The following is a 23,244-nucleotide window of genomic DNA, read 5'->3' as shown; positions in this document are numbered from 1 at the left end:
CATGTGCAAGCTTATGCTATTTGTTCCATTTTCAGTCTATTCTAAATAATAGTCAAAAATATGATGTATAATAGTAATCTTACTGTGATTTTTTCCTGGTATCTAGGAAAAAAAAAGATATCTACATATCTTATGTAAAAAAGGAAGAGAGCGCTTTAGTTTTTTCATAGTGTTTAAATGTTCTTTGCCTGCAATGCCTCCAATATAGTGAAGAATAGGACTCTAAGATGGTACTGTAGAGTGTAAAATTTATGGAAAGATAGAATTCTTAGGTATTTTTCAATGTTTTTTGACTGTACACTGCAGTGTAGAAGAATGAAAATTGCACATCAGATTTATACACCTGCTAGTAAAAATAAACAGATTAATTCCAAAATAGCACATTTTGCATTCATCTTTGTTTTCAGCTCAGATTAAAATTTTCACAGTATAAAATCAGTGGTTTAATAACTTTCTATTTTTTCAAAAGGGTACATTTTAGCAAGGAGAGACAAGAATGAGTAATTTAATGCCATCTGAAATACATAGCATTAATACAAGATTTTTAAGTCAGTCCAGCTGGCTGCAGATCAAGAATACCAGAAAAAACTTAGCCAACTCTTTCCATAAAAGATCTCTTTCTTTTGTGGGTAATCAAACTCACCTTGTCAGCTGATCAAAAGACTTACCTTTAGAAACCAAAGCCTCCAAAGAAATTAGGAGCATCTTGACACAAGACAGTCAGGGAGTGAGGCTGGTGGTGCCCTGATGGCCCTATAGGGTGCTGTTTGGGGTGGGACATTCTCTTCTCTCCTTAAGCACAAGGGACCCTGCTGACACTAATCGCAGTCTGCTCTCGCCCAGAAACTAGCAGATGCTTTGAAAAGGAGCACTTACAGGAAAGGTGGGAGTGAATCAATCCTCCTGAAGGTACTAAAAGCAGAAAGTTGCTTTTGTACTAACTGCTTCTGTACAAAATTTTTGCTGTAAAACTAAAATAGGCTTTACTCTTAACAGTACAAACTTCTTTCCAAAAGGTACTCTTTGCTTCAGTTCTACTCAGCTGAAAGAGGTATGTGGGGAAAGGGGTTACAATAGGAAAAGCAGCTACAGGAGGAGGAGAAAAACACAAATAAATACAGGGTTTAAGAGAGAAAGGAAGTGAACGGTGTCTGCTTCAATAGTTTTGCCATACCCTGATAAGAAAAAATGGATGTACTAAATCCAGGCTTAACTTGTGTTGTACTCCTTAACTGGTTTCTTTTGTTTGAGTTGGTTAAAATCATTGCAATGAAGTGATAATACAGGTGTATAAAACTTTTGCCACCTTAAAAGAAAAAAAAAGGGGGGGGAGTACATTTTAGAAATACTCTGATCTCTGATTAATGCTGCCACTACATGTTTGTTCTTTATCCATCAAATGTTCAAAATAAAAAATATAACATTATGCGCAAAGAATGTTATTTTCAGAAATTGCCAGGTGTTCTCCATGCAGAGTGCTATAGGGACACCATGTTAATAAACAAACTCTGTAAATGCAAGCACAAAGCAGCTTGTAGTAAAAAAATAAACAGTTGAAGACATAGGAGTACCCAGGGGGGAAAAAACAGTGCTATTCTTTTCAATAAGCTCCAAAATCATGAAAGTGTCTAAAAGAGTGGGTGAAATTCATTTGCAACCATGTTATCAGAAGTGTTTTCATTTTATTAGCATTGATTATTGATGATAACAAGAGGGTTTGTGAACTGCTTGTAAAAACATTTGGATTTCTTGTAATATGACCTTTACTTTGGGGTTTTAATACTTGATTTAAGAGTAATTCAAGCATCCTTCATTCTAGGAACAGTTACAGTGTTTTCTGTGCTAAATATGACTGTATTCATATTTAACTAGCTCCTTTATCACACCAATGAGGATGCAAATTAAAAGAAATATTGTTTTCTCCAGTACATGACCTAAGTATTTCCTCTTTGTGTGGAGACATGTTAAAAATAAAATTTCCATACAAATAACATCTCAAGTTGACCTAGTGTATATGTTTATGATACCTTCCTGAATTGCCCAATGCAAATACCTTAAGGCAGAAATTAAGGTTGTAAGGGTGTCTTTGACCAGGCACCTTCTAATGCCTGAGTTTTTACTTCATAATCGTATAGGTAAGATTTCTGTATAATTCTATGAACGTTATCTATATTTTTGCATTCTAATTTGGAAGGTAACCAGCTAACAGTGGGGAAAATTGTGAAAGATTGGATGCAAAGGAAATACTGTGTTTTCAAAAGAAGACAAATTAATTGCTAATATCTTGCTGGCTTTAGATCATATCACAATTCAGTAATAAAATCTCTGAATATACACACAAGGGAGATACAAAAAAGACAAATAGGCTATAAAGCTCTTGGAAATTTATTAGATAATATCAAGGGTAAAATTGTCTAAAAATAAATTAATCTTGAAATAATTTTTGTTTAATGTGTTTTACTGAATTTTCAACTCAAGATTAGCCTTTTTTATTTGTATATATTAAACTTTTGGTATAGTGTTTAGGCTTTCATGTATACAATTTAATAGTGCCCTGGCCAAAGAGAAGGTGATTATTGTGTTATTCAGTAAATTGTAAAAATAGAAACTACAGTTAAAATGTTAAAACTTCTCATGACAAGGTTGATGTCAACAGCAGTCAGAGCCACAAACCATTGCTAAGACTTCTGAACAGGACAGCTGAACTCCATACTGATAATATTATTGTTCTCTGAAAGTGGTGTTTGCCTGCAAAGCCAGCGTGCTGTGTCAAGCCTGAATATAACTTTGAGCAATATTTTGCCACCTCATCATTTCAGCAGATTCTTCTCCAGCATCCTCAGTCTGCTACATACAGAGGAAGTTTATGCTTTTTTGGCAGGATAAGTCAAACAATTTGCTTGGGTAAAATTCCAGATTTTTTTTTTTTTTTTAAGTAAAATGCCTGTTATCTCTCTAGTCTGAAATAAACCCCACAAAAAAAAAAAAAAAAAAAAAAAAAAATCAGCCAGTCACTACCACTCATTGTGGTGTGGGAATTAACTTTTGGGGTTTAAGTGTAAATTTTAGGTTGATTTGCCTTTCCAGTGGTATATTTCCAAGCAAAACTCATAGAAATAAACAGTTAGGGGACCGTCTAAAAGGCTAGTTTTGGTAGCAGCACTGGCTCCACTCTGGATGGGTAAACTGGCTATAATCTCACCTACCATGGAAAATGTATCTCTATGCCAAAAGGAGGTAATGTCTCCTTTATTAGCACATCCCATATTTGCTCCGCTGGGCTTTCTGCACCCATGCCGATTAGATGAAACAACTGATATTTTCAAACTTCAGACATCAATTTAACATCAGTTAAAATGAAGATACATGGAGTTTCAGTGAATCATTCGGGACATTGTGTTTTCAGTTTGAAAGAAAGTGAAATTTAACTAATTTCACCGATTGCTATGTTGTTTTGAGGTAATAGTCTCTCAGGGTCATTCAAAACTCAGTTCAGGTTCATCAGGAGGTCCTGAAAATTCTTTAGCTTTTTCAGTAAACCAATCCAGAACATCATGTTGCAATAAAATTTAAATACAGCTTTCCTGGGTTGGGTCTTTGCTATGAATGTTGCTCACAACTCTGCTACAGACTGACAGATTTGTATTCCTGCTTTTCTAAGATTTAGTTAACTAGCCTTTATCACCTCTGTCTTCACATAAAGACCATGTAGGCCATGTTTTATATGACTATATTATCTGTACAATTCCTTTAATTCTAGCAGGAATCATTTAATTCGTGTTTTGCAACACCTTTGAAGCAGTCTATGAAAAAATCACTAATGAAATCCTAACTGCAGAAATTGCTGTTTAGCCTGAAAAACAGTTTAATGACTATCAAAAATGGCTGATTTTGGCATTTATATTACCCACTTCTTGGACACAATGAAGTAATTGTAACATCTGCATTTCTATTTCTTGAGAAGGATTTACAAAAATATTATTTCTTAGTTAATGGAACTTCCTATTTTCTAACTTTCTATTGTGAAAAACTGTACAGGAACCAGGGAAGGTTTTTCATATTCCTGAATTTTGAGGCAGACTAGTTGGTTAACTTCTGTGGTAACTCTCTATATAATGGGGAAAGAGAGGGAGGAACTCCTTGAGAGCATTATTTAGTCCATCCAACTGAAGATCTTGCTTTGAGTTGCTCTTTGGAGGATCATCTCTGTCTGAGTTTGTTACAAATGCAGTATAGGGAAATAAGCTGAATAAACTAGGTGTTTGACTGTGGTGTGAATAGCCCTCAACCTTTTCTCTTTCCAGTCAGAGGATCTACAATGCTGTGTTTACTACAATGTTAACATATTTCATGTATATCAAGAATTTCCAACCAGAACAGAAATCTCTGCCAAGCACTGACAAAACATAGTTATGCTGATAAGTTCCACAAGGAAAAGTAGTTGTAGTTATCCTCACCTGGCAAATGGCTTCTTGGAAATTCCTTCTCTCCCATTTCAATCATACATTAACCTTCATCATTTGTATCTTTCAATAAAATTAATTAATTTGGTGTGAATATGTGAAGGAGTGTTTAGAATCAGTAGCTCTTTAAAGAGTATGTGTATCAAGGAAATTGTAATGATGCACTTGCACCAAACAATTGTGCTTTTCTAAAAATTTAATTGCTATAGTTGATGTATATTGAATATTAATACAGAGTTTTCCCAGCAGTAAGTCAATGCTCAGTGAATTAATTACATAAAGAGTATTTTTTCAAAAAAAAAAAAAGATTTTTTTCTGATTATTATTCAATGTACTTTTATGCCAAATTAATAAACAAAGCTTTCTTAATTTAAGCTTGTTCTTTCCAAGTAATGTCATTTCAGATTTAACAATTGTATGTTCTGTTCCTTAGGAAGTAACGGAAGATCGGGATCAATCACGACTGGATTCAATGGTGCTGTTAATTATGAAACTGGACCAGCTTGACCAGGATATTGAAAATGCTCTCAGTGCAGGCTCCTCCCCATCCAGCACCCCGACATACAAACGGAGGCATATACCTGTAAGCTAGTTTGCTAATCTTTCTTATTTTTCTAAGAAAAATCTGGGTTTATTTCAATTTTTATTTTCCTTTTCATTCAGTCCTCACATTTATTGGCTCCTTGGTTTCAGAACTAAAGCTCTTTTTGTAAAGATTTTTGTCTTGTATTTTTGTTTGAAGGCAGTAATATTAGCATCCAGTATTTCCTTTTGGCATCATTTCATGAATGAGAGTTTCAGAGCTCCCAGGTGAAAGAAAGGGAGATCAACAAGATTCAATAAATGTCTGGCACTCTAATTATCTCTTACTATACATGGAGATTCAGCACAGAGTCAGGATCACACCAGCCTCAGAGCGTATGTGTATGTGTCATTCGATATTAAATAGCTAGAACTGAAAGTAAGTCTGAGCTACACATCTTGCTTTTCTGCTAGTGGGAGGGTCCGTGAAATTTTTGGCATAGACACACTTATGAAATCCTCTGTCATTCAAAATAAGATTCTGGGCAAAACTGTGCACTTTAACTACTTAAATTTATTTAATTCTTTTCTTAATCTAAATGTGACGATTCCTTGCTGAGAGTAGTCTGAATGGAGACTGGACAGCTCACAAACATGATTGATGTGTTCTTTTTTTCTGAAAAATGTTTACACATGTAACTATGAAGAACATGAAATGGCTGACCCGAGGTGTTCTCATGCAGGCTTGCTGTTAATTTCACCCACGTGTGCTGCAGCTGGTTTTCAATTTAAGAAACCTGAGAAATAAAGCTCTAAGATCACTAGGCTAACATTCAGATATTCAGATTTTTTTTATTATTTTTTTTGTTAGTGGTATTTTCTTTTAAGTAATGAAAGGTTATTCCTATTGAAGCCAGGCTTCATTATTGCTATATAGACAAGTGAGTGGTCTGTAGGTGAGAAAAGCTGTATTTAAGTTTCAGTTTGGTCAGCTGAAGATTATATAAATATATAATTTTTAAAGGACATAACATAATTACACTTTTGATAGTTAAACATTTTTCTCCTGGACATTGATGTTCTCACAGTATGTCCTTAAGGGTTGATGCCACAGGAAAGCTGAAATATGATATTAACGTCTGGTCTCTGTATCTCACCAACCCATGTCAGCATTTTAACTACTTTCTTACAGCAATAAAGAGGGTTGAGGCAATCTGTATAAGTAAGCCTGCATGATAATCAGAGGTGGTACCTGTTTCCATGCTGCAAAGCAGCCCTCCAGAAAGACAGCTTGCATCAAACATGTTATATATGCTACATATGCAGACTAATTCTCTACGAATTTTTGAGCCTTTCAGTATTACAAATCAGATGATCAAAAGATTTGGTTTTCAGGATGTTTATGCATTGTGTTCAGTCTCATATCGATTTTATAGTAACAAAGCATTTGAATGTGATGCAAAAGCATGGGTAACAGGGGAGGGAGCAGGGTTCTGGACTGTGGCAGCATAGCTCTGCTAAGCAGAAGCTTCTAAAGAGTACCCAAGCTGACTTCTGCAGAGGCATTTCCATGGCTTTGCTGCATTTCCTATTGTTTCACATTGCAGAGTACTCACTGGCAGGAAGTATCTGACTCAAATTCATGATCCTACCTAGAGTGCAGCTTTCTCCCTAATTTCTAACCCTTTTCAGAAAACAGCACGTTTGCATACTTGCTTAGAGGCACCTGTCTAATTGGCAGCTTCAGTTTGGCAGACCAGAGGCTTAACTGGAATTATGAATCAAAGGGTTGCCATTTCTTTCCAGTTCAGGAGCAGAACCCCTGAGATGTGTCTGCTCCGTATTTCGCCTATTCTAGGAACTTTCTGTTAGGAAACTGAGGCTTTGTCAGCACAGATTTGGCTGGGGTTAATAGTTCAGCCTTTTTTTGTGTACTGTGTAGCTGTATTCATGCAGGCTGCACCTTGGCTAATAATCCTGACAGTATACGGCTGGTTCTACACATAGCCAGCTCGTTGCCAGACATGTGTCACAATTTATCTGCAAGCAGTATAATCCCCTGCCCTCAGTCTATGCAGTAAATCAAGCAAGCCCTGTATTTTTTATTTCCTCAACAATAAAACATACTATATTTCTGCTTTTTATTCTCAAAAAAGGAATGTAATCAGTGTCATTAAAAGTAAGGGCATTTTAACCAGAAATAGCATTTGGCTGATAAGTGTCTGCTGATTCCAAAAAAGCTAGGGAGCTGTACCTCTGAATTGTATAAACTCCTGGATGGTGATGTCATTTCAGCTGTGTAATGGTTTACAGATGTTCACTGAGCTTGCAGTGCTGCCAGAGACAGAAGGTGGGAGCACACAGGAAATACTGAACATCAGAGAAGAATGCCAGACTTCTGCAGCCCCAAACTGATTTTTCTTACCTTGCATTCTAACATTTAGGGGAATTATAGCTTTGATGTTAATGGTGATTTATAATTTCAGAACAGCAGCTAATGCAAACCACCACACTGAAGAGGACAGCAAGTGTATGTGTAGGTAATGGAAAAGAACAAGGGGAATTACTCTTACACAGAGAATTAAGCATATACATTTGAGTGAGCCTGTCTAAACACTTCCATTATTTAGAAGAACTGGACTTTTATTTCATATTCACATTTACTAAAGAGACTTGCATTTGTTTACAGGATGTTGAATCTGGCTCTGAAAGTGGAGTGGATGTTGCTTCAGTAAGTCACTCACAAACAAACTTATCTCCTAACATCCATGCTCCTGACCTAGCATCTCCCTGTTTGGTAGCCAGCTCTGGAGCTAAACCAAAGGCTGGGGTGAGTACAAAGACTGTATTTTCTTAACTTCACTTGTGATATCAGGTTGGAAGTGAAATAAAGATGTTTTATACTATTCGTTACATGGATTGTACCACAGTATATGCGTGACTGAAAAAAAGGACTTATGCTCTTTGTCTCAAGGTGCCATTTGAGTGGCAAACAATCCTAGAAGCTCCATGTTTAGAAACACACTATTACCAGCTGATGATTTTAATAAACTGAGGTTTTATGTGAGAAAATAAATTAAAAGAGATAGCCCATTTTACTTAGGAATAAGGTTTCATGAAGTGGTGTCACTTGGAGCATTTCCTAAATCTTGTGGAGGATGCAGCAGAGAAAAAGATGGTTGAATCACATAGCCTGATTTATGATTCCCAAATTCAGCCACCCTAGTCCTCCTGAGGGGCTTAACTGTCGTGTACTGCAAGCAGAGGTATTACCCTGCCAAAGGGAGAATGTCATTCTAAGGCCAAATGTGGCAAGTGGTTTCACATGCTGAGGATCAGAGGGAAGCCTCTGAGCAGTCAAACCCTTTCCTTTAGTTGCCAGTACACGCTGTGGTGTGGAAGGGCAGGTCTGAGAGCTCAGATATGGCAAGGAACCTCCTTCTGTATCCATTCATAGATACATATAGCTATGAGGAGCATGGTCCTTTCTTTTGCCATTTCCATCTACTGGAGAATCCTTCTTCATAATGCTTCAGCCCTCGACACGTGCTGAAAAGCTTGGATGTCCTAGAAACTCCTGACATACTTTCTATTCCCTCTTGCACTTGCTGTTTCCACTCCCTCAAGAGGCACAGAAATTTAGACTCTTCTAAACTTTGCCTAGGCTGAAAAGTCTTAACATAACTCCTGCTCCATCTGTCCACAAATTCAGCTGCTGCTGGTAACCAGACTAGCAGAAAATCTGGGATAAAATATTAAAACATAAAGTGTGGTTAACATAAGTATTTATGTTTATGACAAGTTTATAAAAAGTAAAATAGAGGCCAGTTGTCATTTAATGCACCACAATAATAGCAAGTTAACTAATGACTTTGATTAAGACAGTAACAAAAGTTCTAGTAAATATTTACATTTAGGATTGTTCATTTGTACAAAAATAAATTCACTTGTAATTTATCATCAGTGCATAACTTTAGCAAATAGAGAGCTCTGCACTCTGTCATTGCACACAATGTAGCACAACTTCTCAAATAAGTACATACGTTATGCTAGAAGGTGATATTCCATTTTGCCAGATCCTGAGAAGAGCACAGACACTCTCAAAGGTATTAAACATCCTTTTAAAATTTAGGGGTTTCTACTAATACTTGGGGAACTCTTAACAACTGGCTTTGCAGAAATGTGGTTCGCTTGCTTTGGAGTTAGATACTGTGTGTTAATTCACCTTTTGTAAGTGTTTATTTGACTTTTGCTCAGATGGATATATCAGGCTGAACATATCTGTGAATATTTTTTATTACATACTTTTTAATGTATATTGGAGATATTTTTTTTACTTTGTAGAGTAACTGTGAATATTAATAAAATGTTTGCTGATGTGTGGGTTGTAGGGGTACAATACAGAATCCCCTTGTTTTAAACTTTTCGAGAAGTGAAGCTAAATTTTCTCCAAATTCAACTCTCCTAAAGTTTTGCAGGCTGCAACCCACCACACTCTATAGTGGGATTTGGTGATGGGCTTTTTTTAGCAACTATGTTCAGACAAAGACCATATTTTCATTTTTATCATAGTTAGGTTTGATAAAGGAGAAAGAAGTGGACCATTTTTGCTTGAATGTAGATCTGCATATTAGGAAAAACAAGATCCTGTCAGATATTTTTTTATTCCTTTTGGCTTTGGGCTTTCAGATTGACTGTGTACCCTTCTGATCACAAACTGACTGCTAATGTGTGCTGTAGTTTCAACTATTCAAAACTTCAGCCTGTTTGCCTACCTGCAGTCAAACTTTATTTGAAAGCATTTTCTTGAAACACACTAGGAGAAAATATCCCTTCAGTCTTACCCTTGTATATCTTTACCCCTGATTTTTCATCTGCTGCTAGGTGCTTGACTGCAAATCCATATTAGTAGAAAAGAAGTTCCTGTGCTCTTCTTGTCACGTTTAGTGTTCAGCTCTACCCAGAATGAATTTTTGTAAATGGTATATTGAATGGCATGTCCTTGAAACACTGCCCAGAACAAGTGCAGTGTTTTATCTTCAAGGAACACTCTACTCATAGTTGTGTTTTGGGGTTTTTTTGTTGTTTTTGGGGTTTTTGTTTTTGTTTTGTCAGACTAGCTGATGTAGGAATAAATTTATTCTGCACTGGAAATTCAGCAAGCTACTTTTTAATGATAATGGATTGTTTCAAGGTTTGTGCTTCCTTTTTGGTGTTTGCAACTGCAGATCTTCAAGGATTCCAGATGCTTAGTCTCCAAGGACAACTTTTTTTTGTGTGTTTATTAATAATATGTAAACAGGAGTACAATGGCAATTCGCTACATTATAGAATGTTATGTGATATTTTTAAACAAACTACAGCAAACTGTTGATTGCATTAGAATCAGACTGTACAATTAAAACATGACATTGTGTGCAATTTGGGAGGATAGGAATAATAAGGCAGAGATATCGGTTAAAATCTAGTCCATGATAAAGAACTTGTAAAATAGATTAACTACATAAGATGTTATCTTAGAGATAGGAAATTTGTGTACAGACAAACTGTCCATTCATGTTAATAGAGCTTTGTATGAATTTAAACCAAAAAGGTTCTAACAATGTCACAAAGTGCTGGAACATCCATAAGCAGAATTTGGTTTGATAATCCCAGTTTGATAATTCACTCATAGGCTTACAGAAAATCAGGACATTTTAAATTTCCATGGGCAGATTTTATGAAATGTTAAACAAGATTTCTGGTAGCAGAGGTATTCAGATTTGTATTTAAAATTCAGTATCATTTATGATTTTGTTTGCAAATTAATGATAGATACTCTTTTAAAGAAAATTGGGTTGCAGATGTATTTACATACACAAGTTATTTAACACTTTACAAAAGTTCACTTATGGATAGCCAAATCCATTCTTGTCAGTATGAACGCCTGTGTAAAGTACACACACATACGAGCATACACGTACATGCACATGCATACAGAGTACTCCTTACAGAACAGAGGCATAAGGAAGAATAGGATTGTCCCCAGAGCACTGTAGAAAGGTGTTTCTGTAGAAAGGTTTCTCTATGATTCTGCCGGGTGCAACGTGAAAGCTTTTGATAGGCAGATGTACATGGTGTTTTGGGCTTATGAGAAGTACACAGTTGAATATCGTTCATCCTAAATTTAGGATGCCACTGTTACATTTCATGGTCAGGATGAAATAGCATAATGTGATGATTAGAGTGTTTAGTCCACAGTATAATGACTACCTCAAAATGTACGTTCGGCAAGGTGCACAAATGGACAGTGCTTGTGAAATCAGAATTCACATGAACAGGTACATTTCCTTCATAATTCAGGATTGGGTAGTAAGAAATATTTTTGGTATCTTTATATTGCTTATGTTTAGAAAGTAAAGAATGTTCATGCTTCTATAAATAGCACATCTCTATGTTCTGGGGTTTTATTCACTAGTCTCCAAAACAGACAAGGATTTTTTAATATTAACACTTGAGGATATACACTTGGCAAGCATTAATCACATGAGAGTTGAAATCAGCTTAAAAATATATTAAATCAACAGGCTTTTGCCCCAGTGGTCATGAGAAAGACTGGAAAATGGGATTGTCTGGTCTGGATTTGGAGAGCAAGGAATGTAAATATCCTGCGTGTCGTTACCTTCAACAAACTAATGCCACACATCTGGATACTTATAACCTTGTTCAACAATAAAGACCAGAAATAATTTCTTTTAAATTTTGACTTGATTATTATAAAAACAACATGGGGCTACAGAATTTAAAATGTTTCTTAATAACAAAAGGTAAGTTACAACAGCCTTCTCCAGCACCCAATTAAAAGCTAACTAGTTAAGGAAAGTGGAAAGCTTGGATCAATTATCATTTTCTTTTCTTTTTTTCCTAAATATAAAAACTTGGCTAAAGTACAATAGCAACTAAAGCCTAAAAATTGTGGCCAAATTTTTGTCCTTGAACATCTGCTCTGTAAAGCCTATCTATTTTCTGTTCAGGTGAAAAAAAATCAGCCATGATTATTTTCTAATGTTTTTCTTGGCAGTCCTATCACTCTTGCTTCAGCAGTGTCCAACTTAGAAAGCTGGACATCTTTAATCATGCTGTGCAAAGGTGATCAGAAATCTATTATCACCAGAAGAGCTGGTATCTAGGAGAAGATTGTTTTTCAAATTAACTGTAATGACTCATTTAAAATGCATTCATTTCTCAAAGTGATTTTAGGCACCAGTTATGCCTGCAAGTGCAAAATGACCTAGTCTGGCTATGCACTAGAATGGGATTCAGGTGCAGTTACCAATTTCAGTGAAGCCCTAGATGAGCTCAGGAGTCCACCTTCACAAGCATTGTTACTCAACTGGGACAAAAGGTTGCATTACTTAGAGGACAGTTTTGCAAACTTTTCATTTTTAGGTACTAAAATAATTTAGCCTTTCATATATGCTTTTGATTTATACTATGTTTTAAAATTCAGCTGTTTAGAGAAAGTCAAATCATTCTGTGAAGAATAACCTATAGATTTGTAGATTAAGAAATAGAGTTCAAGTTTCTTGCTACTTTACTATACTGTTTTTTTAACTTATGAAAGAAGCTAAAATTTACGGTAAGAACAAGGAACTCTTGATTTCAGAATTACTTACTCATAAAGTATATCAGCAACTTTTGACATGTTTAAATTTCCTACTACATTATGTTTTATAGTAAATTCAATGAACTATGAGGAGTGCAAACACACACAGAATATGTCAAAGAATTTGTGCAAATTTTCCACAGTGGGTAATGCCACTTGAAAGGTTGGTCACTCATACCTTTATTTTATGTTTACATATTTATTAAAGTCCTCATCATTTTTCTAAATTTTGCTGCTATTATGATGTTCCTTGAATTCTTATTTTACTCATTCAGGGAAAACTGGAAGTTATTCTGATAAACATTAGGGAGAAAGACTCTTACTATGAAACAAATAGAAGATCAGAGAAGACTTCTCAGGACCTGACCATGTAGATTAAGCTAGAATTGCCTTTCATATCTATGTTTTTAAAAAGGGGGTTTTGAAAACAGAGTAAGACAATTAATTATGAAAGTAAATTTTAACACAGTCACATTTTCATTTGAATTCTAACAGCCTGTTTTTTCACCCTACAAGAAGTATTTTTTTCAACACATAAATTGCCATGAAGCTACATTTGCCTGTCATGTAGTAAATAACAGCAGGATTATGCTGTGTTTCTTTTATGAATTCACAAAATTTTTCTTTGACTTCAGCTTATTCCCCAAAGGAATCCGTATTCTCTTTGAAGTATAACTTCCTATGTTAATCACAAGTGTATTTTTTTTTCTCAAATGAAAGAATCAGCAAACTGCAAATGGCAGAGGTGCTTTTTGTTCTGTGAAGTCTTTTAAGCACCATAAATCTTAAAGGTGAACGCTTTTTTGCAATGAAAGTAAGCTCCTCATAGAACTTGAACCAAAACTGCTGAATCCAGTTACGACAACTTCAAGAGTACTGCTGTGGTCAGGGACAGTCTCTCTCAATCTCTCTCTCTCTCTTTCTCAACCCCCCTCTCTCTCCCTCTCTGTCCCTCAGTATTGATTCCTGAGTGACCAAAGTGTATGGAAATTCACAGTGCAATGAAAGGTGTGCCATTTTATACAGCTGCAGTATAGTCCAGGAAATACATGTATTATTTGGGCTGTCCACTTTTGTTTCCAGCTTCAATCCCAACACAGCATTAGGAATCTAAATAAACGCCCAGGTTGTGAAGTGCTCAGCTTGAAGACTTGTAAAGCTTTCCAAGATGTCAAGTTGTGCATTTACATTTTTGTCTCTTCTTGCAACTTGTTTATAGCAGCTATGCTTATATACAGGTGTTTTTTTTCTCATGTTTTCCTCCTTTCTGTAGAGTTGCTGACACTATTCTTCGACACTGTATGAGTCTGGTTACATACGATAACTGTTTTTATAAAAAGAAGCAGAAGTTTGTGTCTGGTTACATACGATAACTGTTTTTATAAAAGGAAGCAAAAGTTTGTGACTATTCAGCAGTAACATTGCTAATTGTACTCTTTCTAACGTTAAGTACATCTTTTCACTACGTACTGCCATCTGCTGCCTCGCGGTTGTAAATGAAGGGCATTGGATGGGGGACATCGGGTATTTACACCATGTCAGGCAGTCGTGCCAATTAGAACATTTCATAATTGAACACACAGACTTGTCGTCTTTACCAAAAAAAAAAAAAAAAAAAACCACAAAACAAACACACAAAAAAAGGAAAAAATCTTTGTCATGTACAGATGTATTCTAAATATTTGTAAGATATGATAGACTAAAGGTTGACATTTTTCTGTGGGAATGAAGTTTTAGTGGAAATTATAAAGGATAGGCTATTTTTAGAGATGTTAAAAAAATTCCAATTAGCCTTAAAAAGAATTGATTTTATAATAATGGAGGAAAAATGCGGCTCTTAATGGATTTAAGATGTTTGGAAGCTTTTTAGATTAATCCTTTGAACTGTAAGTTTTATATTAGGAATTCCTCATTTTATATCCACACATGCAATAATTTATTTGTACATTAAGTTCTGGTATTCATAAAAATCATATCCTCTTTTCAGCCAGCTACATAATTACTGACACAACATAACATCTCAACTGCATGTGTACTACCATAGGAGGCATGTGGGTTTGAGAGCAGTAAGTCTCTTATACTGGAGTGTTATGGTTCCCCTTGGCATGTTGCTTATTGCTTAAAGTGGACCCGACTGGGAGGAAAAAATACTGAACATTGCACAGCCTCCCTGGAAGACAGTCTCTGTTTTGAAAAATCCAGAGTGGTTTTCATTTTTTCTCATTTTATACAAGCCTCTTGTGTCTGAGAATAGGAAAAAAAATCTCTGTAAGAAAAATTCACAGTAAGTTAATAATCATACCTAAGGTTGCCAATATTGAAGTAGTTCAGTAGAAAATTTTGAGCAAGGGTGTATTTTTGTTTAAAGTTATCATGCTTAAATATGTTACAGTCTAATGTGTTATGGTTCTGTCCACCTACACTCTAATGGTCTAAGAGGTCAAAATTTTTCAGAACAGCCTAGACCTCTAAACATATCTTGCATCTTTTCTGTATGAGCAAAAAAAGCTGAGGAAATTATCATTTTTAGTCACAAAAAGGAATGTTATTGTGGTAGGAAATGTAAAAGCTGCTCTCTGACATCCTGTTTGCATTTAGGCCTGGGCAAGACAATTCCAAAACTCTCAGAAAGGAGGGCAACCCGTGTTTTGCACTACTATTTCTTCACTGCAGGTCAAACTTCAAATCAAATCTGTTGTGTTCTTGTACATCAGCATTGTGCTTATTAGTACTGCCATACATCTGAGAAATGAAACCTGAAATCTGTGACTGGAGGAATTTTATTCTGTTGCTCTCAGCACCAATACCTTTCAATGTAGCTTAAATTTAAATACTCAGGGCTTAATATCAGGAAATCATTTTTAAATGATCATGAGCAGATGCAGAGAAAGAGAGCTTTCCAGGTTCTCTAAGAACCATACAAACTCATACAATTTAAAATTTCAGCTTCCATTTAGTTTGCGTTTTTTAAACCTCATTCTTCAATCAGTTAAATGCATTTTCTCACAGGAATAATTCTGTTTAAATCAACACGACTGTGCATGTCAGAAGTGTTACATGCATGAGTAGGTGGATATGCTTTTTGCAGAATTATGGCCTTGTGTCATAGTTAAAAGGTTTAATGATCAGAATGATTTACCGCAAGGACACAGAATATTTCTCCCAATGCCATGCTTCTGGTGTCTTAAAAAATATATACAGAAAAATCATAAGTGACCTTTCCCAAGCATCAGAAAGGTTCCTTCATGACCACTATGACTGTATTCAAGGAGTTGACTCATGCTGCATTGATTAATGAGTAATGGTCATGTAGACATTCACCACAGGGCAGCCTGAGTTTGCATTCAGGCTGATGATATAAATGAGTCATACATCCTACAGGTCCAAACAGATGTGTGATGCCTAGAAGAATTGCTAGTGCCCCATCATACAAAAGTCAAGAGAGTCAGTTCTATGCATCAATTGTCAATGTACCAGTAAGATATCATTGTGACTTCAGCACTGTCAGGTACTGTGGTCTGAAAAACGTGTGAAGCTACTGCATAAAGATGATAATAGGCTGAATTTCAGCAAAGAAGGTGTCTCAAGTAGAGGCATATCCTAAGAGCTGAAATGTGAAATGCAGGAGTTTAGGCTGATATTCTAAATTACTGTGAAACTATGGCGGGGGAAAGACATTTTCTATTTAGCTTATGAATAAAGAAGTTCTGGAAAACCATACAAGTAATAAAAAATCAATTATTCAGAACATTTCTTGTGGAATTCAGTACTTTTTCAAAATTAATGACTGTGATAGCCAAAGTACACCACCTCACCAACTTACAATTCTCCCTCTGGTTTATGGTTATACATCCTAGGATAGTCTAGGCAGGAGCTGAGGCTTGTTCTAGGAGTGAGCTAGACATTAGCAAAAACTTTAAGGAAAAATTGTGAAGTTTGAATATTACTTTTAAGTAAATTTACCATTATTTTTAATAAGAAATATACCTTTTGATGCAAAATTGAATAAATAATATGACTTAAGTATTGTAAAAAGTATTTGTGAGTATAGCTCCTTATTCTGAATTACATAGTTCAGTCCTTGCTATTTGAAAATTGGTATTAGTGAAGATTCATGTGATAGATTACTGACTTGGGCTTTGGGGGAATGACTGTTCTATGTAATATCTAAGAAAATGATTCTACACATAAATAAATCAGTTTAATTATTAGTCTATTTTTCAGTCAGTATTGAAAAATGGCACATTCTGACTTTGATAATCAGATGATTTGACTGAAAAAAAAAAAAAGTATAAGCAAACATTTATAAGGCACCTATTGACTACCCTGTTGTTCCCAAAATATTGTTTATATTGTGAAATAAAAGAAATATGCAGACATCAATTTGCAAGTGGAAAAGAAATCAGTTTGTCTACTATACATGGATAAATTATATAACCAGTTCAGTTATTTGTGCCCCTTTCAATCAAATAGTTGCCTCTCATGATGACACCCTTACTGCCAGGTGCCTTGTCTTCCTCCAGTGGCTGGTGGATATCCATATACTATCTCATGTGCTAGCACATTCCAGGTGAAAGTTATAATTAATAACTTCTTCTAAAAGCTATTTGTAACTATTAGGTTAAAGTGTTAGCTTAAATATTATGGTGATGGAAACAGTGGGTGGACACTGACATTCCCTTAGTTTAAGATAAAGAGCCTAAAGAAGTTTCAAAACATAGCGAACAGCAAAATTTAGACGAGCTTGCATTGCCACTGTGTTGAGTGTTCCGTATTATTAACCATAGGCTGATTTTGCAGACTAGCAGTGTGTTGAGGACAGAGATGCAGCCATGTAAATTTCAATGTATTTACACTTAAAGAAATGTTAAAGCTTATAAAAAAATATTGTTCTTCATAAGTAAATCTTTCTTTTATATGAAATCACTAGGACAAGGCTCAGTTTCTCTAGCCATTCAGAAATGGTAGGTTTGATAGAATAACAGAATATCAATGTCTTCCTTTACTTAAACAACTCCTGAAGTTATGAGTTGGTTGAGTTTGCTGGGCTTTGCTTTGCATGGCAATATGTTCTAATTGTGAGACACCACCTGAAATGTTCCTATTCATTCTCCAGTTTTATTGCCCGATAAGTTTAGTGATAGTCTCTCTTCTGTGCTCTTCCATGTGGACTGAGTTGAATCCTTACCAAGTTTCCCCTTTTTTTCTTGAAGTAACTTAAATATGTTTAACTGGATGTCAGTATGAAATTTTCACTTTTTCAGCACCTGCCAAGAAAAGCTTACATGACATTTATGTCATTGTGGGGATTTTTTAAAAATACTTTGTAAATTTTCTCTTTCAATTTGTAATCCATATAGTGCATCTCTACATTGAAGAATTTGAATCCCATAATCCAGCTCTGAATTATAGTCGCACGCATGAGCAAAGATGAGCAAAACTTTTAAATCACTGTCAGAAGCCTGTGAGTGGAAAATTGCTTCAAAAGATGTAAACTCATTTTAAAGCCAATGGAGTAAATAATTTATTTCCCCTGAAGAAAAACAAAGTCCACTAAGTAGTTTTATTAATACATTTTTGTTGTATTGTTTAAATTGCTCTAATGCAGAGGTGTATGCATCTGAATTGAGTTGCATTAGTTTTGGTATGAGCCAACACTTGCAAAAGAGATCACTGCAGGAGATGGTGATTGGTATAGGTGAGGTACATAGAAAGTAATCACTACTTCTTACAAACAAAGGACAACCTTTTTTAAAGGTTAAATCTGTGGAACTTACTGATATTTTTGAAGGTAAAAGTAAATTGATCTCAAAAAGTGTTTAGACTTCTTTTGGGAAAAAGTTTATGACCCATCAAAGCAGCAGATAGACTCTTCCATCTGTTATCATTACGGTCTTACTGTCAGTCACATGATGAAATCCTAAAGCAGGAGTTGCATTTGACTCAAGAGCCACAGTTTGCTGGCCTTTTCTGTTGGGCCTGTTGTTTGCAGTACATTAATGCCCTAGAGTTGCCATTGGGACTGCCATGTTTTTATACACATCCTCTAATCTACTGCAGGTCGTCTTGGAGAGGGGAAAATAGTCTACATTGATCCAATACATCACAGACATGCTCTGAACCATAGACAACTGGACATGGAAACCCTTACACGGGCTATTTCTCTTCTGTGGAAGCTTATTTTCTTGCATAGAGTATTATCTCAATATAACTTGACCTAGTGACGCATGCCTTTTCTGTTTCATGTCTGACAGAGCATTTCAGAGCAAGCAACAAATGCCAAAAATTACTGGGAAACTTGAAAAGACGGAATCTGAATTCTCCTGTTAAAATTGTACTGAGATACATTGCAACAGTTATTACATCTGTACATCTCACCATTTTTAGAATTCTGTCTCTTTGAAAGGAAATAATTAGAAGATATGTTAGGGGATAAATTTCACCGTATGCAGAAGATTAGCGTCAGGATTTTTAATGAAGTCCTCAATATAGTGTTGAAGAGCATCTTGCTGTGCTGAAATTAACAGAATATATTCTGCTTAAAAGCCTTTAATAAACAACATTGAAATAGAAATATTCATAGATTTGTGGATGTTTCCATCCTGTTCACTAATAACTTAATGAGATATCTTGAAATCTCCAGAAGATAGGAAAGAGGATTTCAGAAAGGGCAAGTAGGTCGCCTTGCTGGATAGTATAAAGGAGTGGAAAGGCAGAGGGCTGCTTGGAGACTTGCTGCAGAAAGCTAGGTTGCAGATTTTCTGGGAACTGGGACGAAGGGTCTTTAAAGCTGTGAAAAAACTTGAACTTTTTATCAGTAGACCAATAGGTGACAAAAGGCTGCAACTTTATTCAGTCCAAAAGTGCTGCACAAGATTTTCGGCTAGGATAAATTGTTGTTAGATGCTGAATTGTTGGTTAACTTGTAATTTGCCAAAGGCAACTTCAGTTTTGGTTTTGGATAACTCCATGTTATCCAAAGATGATATCTTTGATATCCATAGATTTGATATGATATCCAAAGATGAAGAAATCCATTGTTTCTTTATCAGACTTTGAGTCTGATATTACATCTTGCTAGGAATCAGACCACTGGGAGAGAAGCAGTCAAACTAAATAGCACAGAATGACAATTGTGTTGTGACTGAGTGTCACAAGACCCTTACCTTCTCCCTTAGCAATTCAAGAGAAGGAAAAGGTCAGAGTGGTTTGAAGATGGAGAAAATAGTGTCATCCCAGGAGTTTATATGTAACAAAATGCTGGTTTAGGGGTGTGGTTCTGTCCCAGGCAATACTGCTTGCTTTCTCCTCTGTGTGACATTCATACAAGGAGGGGATTCAGATCACACAGCTGTCCCATGCTTACTATTGTCATGCAGAGCAGGTGAGATGCACTATGGTTGCAAGTATAGTGATCACATCTGAGCTGCTTAAAAACTATCAAGAAAACTACTGCTTTGAGCAGCCCCTGTGCTAATCTCCAAAGTCATAACTATTAGTGACTATTTAAACTGATATTAAAAATGTTGTCCTGACAGAACTGGACCTGTTCTGTTTATTATAAAGTAGCATTACTTACTGTAAAATTGTTTTCAACTAATCTCCTAATATTAATAACCAAAAGTTTGGTGCTTGATGGGACTTCGGCCCATGTTGAGATGTTACGGAATTTGAATGCCTTTTGGAAGAACTGTATATATAAAAACAGGAAAGAGCAGAATGATTTTAAAATTATGCTTTAATTTAGCTTCATTATGCTCCTGAATCTTTAAAGTGGTGGTCTTTTCTGTTTCTTCTTTTTTACTTTTTGATAGGGTTTTTTTGTTGTTGTTTCTTCTTTCTTTTTTTGCTTTCTCCTTTTCTCTTTTTTTTTTATTTTCTCCTCTTTTTCTTTGATTTTCTTTTACTTTTCCACCTTTCTGACTTTTATTCCTGATTTGCATCTTGCATTAAAGTCAGGAAAGTTATTAACACCAAATCTGTATCCACCCTGCTCCAAATCTGTATCCACTTTGTCTTCCCCATGGTCCATCCATGCCTGTCTTTCACCAAATCAGTCCAGGCAAGATCACTGGCATGGTTTTGCCTGTCCCTAGAAGCATTTGAATTAGTTCACTTCTTACATGCAGCTGGACAACATGTCTACCTGCGGCTTGACCAAGGTAGAAGAAATACGAGCATTTATAGCAAACATAGGTATTAGATGTTTTCCAGGCCATGTGCTGAAGACCAATGCCTTTGGGGGACAAGTACATCACTAATAATCGTTGTTTATGTTGTCAGTCTTGTTAGTACTGAATTCAGCTTCCACGAATCCGTCTCCACTTGCATCTGTGGTTATTTTAAGTGTGTTATCAGATATGTGATTTGGGGGGGGATTTGTGATATCTGAAATAATATGCATTTAGATGAAGAGGGAATATGTAAAACCTCAAGATAGAAAAGCTGTATTAAGGGGAAAGAAACAATGTAATATGTAAATATGCCTTTTGGTGAGAATTTCCTGTGCTTTATTTAAGAAAGAATTTCAGGCTTGAGTCCAAGACAAATAAGAGAACACAGAATGAGGGGACGAAAACAGAATTTGAGTTAGAAGAGTAGTGACAACAGTTTAACCTCTCTACCAGTAGATGGAGAGCACAGGAAAGCAGAAGCATGCACACGAAGGAGGAAAAAACCCTTGCATCAGCTTCTTGTAGGGGGTGAGAGATGAAAGAAGAGAAATGCAGGGGTGGGGGGGAACATTGCAAAGTAGGAAGAAGTTGGAAAAACTGGTTTCTGAATTTAAAGAGGAAATTACAACACCTAAATTATCAGCCTGTTGGTAGTGAATAAATATCTAGATTATCTTCTTTCGTGACTTGTACACAGTACTCTCTACTCCTGGAACATGGTTTGAAAATGTGGCATGAATAGTTTGCATTACTGGAACGGAAGAAATCCATGTCTGCCTTTTCAAGCACTTTCCAGACACAGACATGCTGTGAGTGACATCATGCAAAACCATTTCTTCTTGTTCTTTACATATGCCTCTCTTGTAAGGAATTCTCTTGCTCCTGCGCTCTCTTTCTCCCTGTCTTTTGCCCTCTCTTTTTCTAGCCCTCTGATATGTCTCACTCAGTGCTTTTTCTCTCTTTTTTTCTTCCCTTTCCTTTCCGTCTTCAAAACCAGGGTGGGAGCAGGGAGCAGGGAGCAAGGGATCTGGTTAGCTCTGTGTTTAATAGTTGAAAGAGCTTGGTTTGGGGTTTTTTAATGCACAAAAATTCCTCTCAGTGAGACATGCCACACATTCTGATCTCTCCCCTTCAGGCAGTTACACACTATTAAATATGGGGTTGGAAATGACACGTGTCTGGAAATACAGAAATGAAACAGCCTTCCACTTTCTGCACTGCATTATACAATGAAGGTGTTGTAAATTGTTAATTGAATGGCATGGGCTTCTAGTTTGTTGGGCTTTCTAAAATTAGAAACTGTACATTCCAGTGTGCTGCCCCTTTTTATTTCCTTCAGATTAACTACTGTACTTTGAACCTTTCTGTGTTGTAACATAGAGATTAGCAAAGTTTTTAGCTTGTCTCTTTATTCCTTAAAACATAGCTTGCACTCTGAAATTTTGTTCTATTTGCCTTCTCTTACTGAACCATCTTTAAGGCATTTTTGCACTATCCTTATTTTAAAAAAGAAGTAAAATCCAAGCAACCTATAATGGTACTTAAGGCATTTCCTATATTCTACAACCCAATAAATAGTGAAATATGATTATTGTATATTAAATAATATTGCACACATTACGTAAAGATTAATAGTTAACTTACTGCCATGCAGAATACAGAAAGGCAAACAGGGTACTGCTCAAGATGGAAAGTGATCCTTTGGTCTTCCAAAGTAACTCTGAAATTTTGGGTTAACACTCTGAGAGACAATGTTGTCTGTGTGTGAATGGCACTAGACTGGGAAGTTTATTCTTCCATAGCAGTCTGTCAGGTGAACAAAAACCCCATATGAGAGGCAGCCAGTGAGGAAATATAAGCCATTGAGAGTGAAGACTTCAGTGTGAAAACTGATTAGAGTTTCATTTCAGAGAAAGGAGAGGAGCAGATGATGGAATTAATGTCTCAACAGTCCATGATGCTGCAGAATCCTTACACTCTCTTTACAAATTTGTATACTCTCAGTCCAGCATATATCATGTTGCAGTAGAATAGCCTTAGGAGTGTTCAACACAGTTTACGAGTATTGGTGAATAAATGTAAGATTAGATAAATGTGAGATTAACTATACTGTTTCTTTAAAATGTGATTAATTTCGAAGCACCTTAAATGATTGGATTGGTCAAGATACATCTCCTTGAAAGCCTGGAGGAACTTTGAGATAGAATATTTAAAATTCAGCCTTTGCTGCAATTGTCAGGTTTATCTAGGAAAAAGTGTAATTAAGTATAGACCTTTCAGCTGAACAGAAACAATGAGATTTTTTCACAATAAATTCACATGGTTGATATGTTGAATGAGCAAAAAGTCCAGCAATTCAGACCTCATTGGAGAATTAGTGAGGTGATAGGCATAGGGCAGATAGTAAAAATAAAACAGAGTAATATAGCTAATTTTATAT

General features: G+C 35.8%; 1 protein-coding gene across 1 annotated transcript in view; it reads left to right on the top strand.

Moving 5' to 3' along the window:
* DLC1 (DLC1 Rho GTPase activating protein) overlaps positions 1 to 23,244 on the top strand; it is a 230,857-nt gene that overhangs the window by 53,496 nt on the left and 154,117 nt on the right. Inside the window, exons 3-4 of the mRNA XM_040596312.1 lie at positions 4,897 to 5,046; positions 7,675 to 7,815. Of these exons, the coding sequence (XP_040452246.1) occupies positions 4,897 to 5,046; positions 7,675 to 7,815 (291 nt within the window). The remainder of the gene's footprint in view (positions 1 to 4,896; positions 5,047 to 7,674; positions 7,816 to 23,244) is intronic.

Source organism: Falco naumanni, chromosome 1 (genome assembly GCF_017639655.2).
Source record: "Falco naumanni isolate bFalNau1 chromosome 1, bFalNau1.pat, whole genome shotgun sequence".
NCBI lineage: Eukaryota > Metazoa > Chordata > Aves > Falconiformes > Falconidae > Falco > Falco naumanni.
Note: the sequence above shows the minus strand (reverse complement) of the source record. Positions and strands in the feature narration are given on the sequence as shown.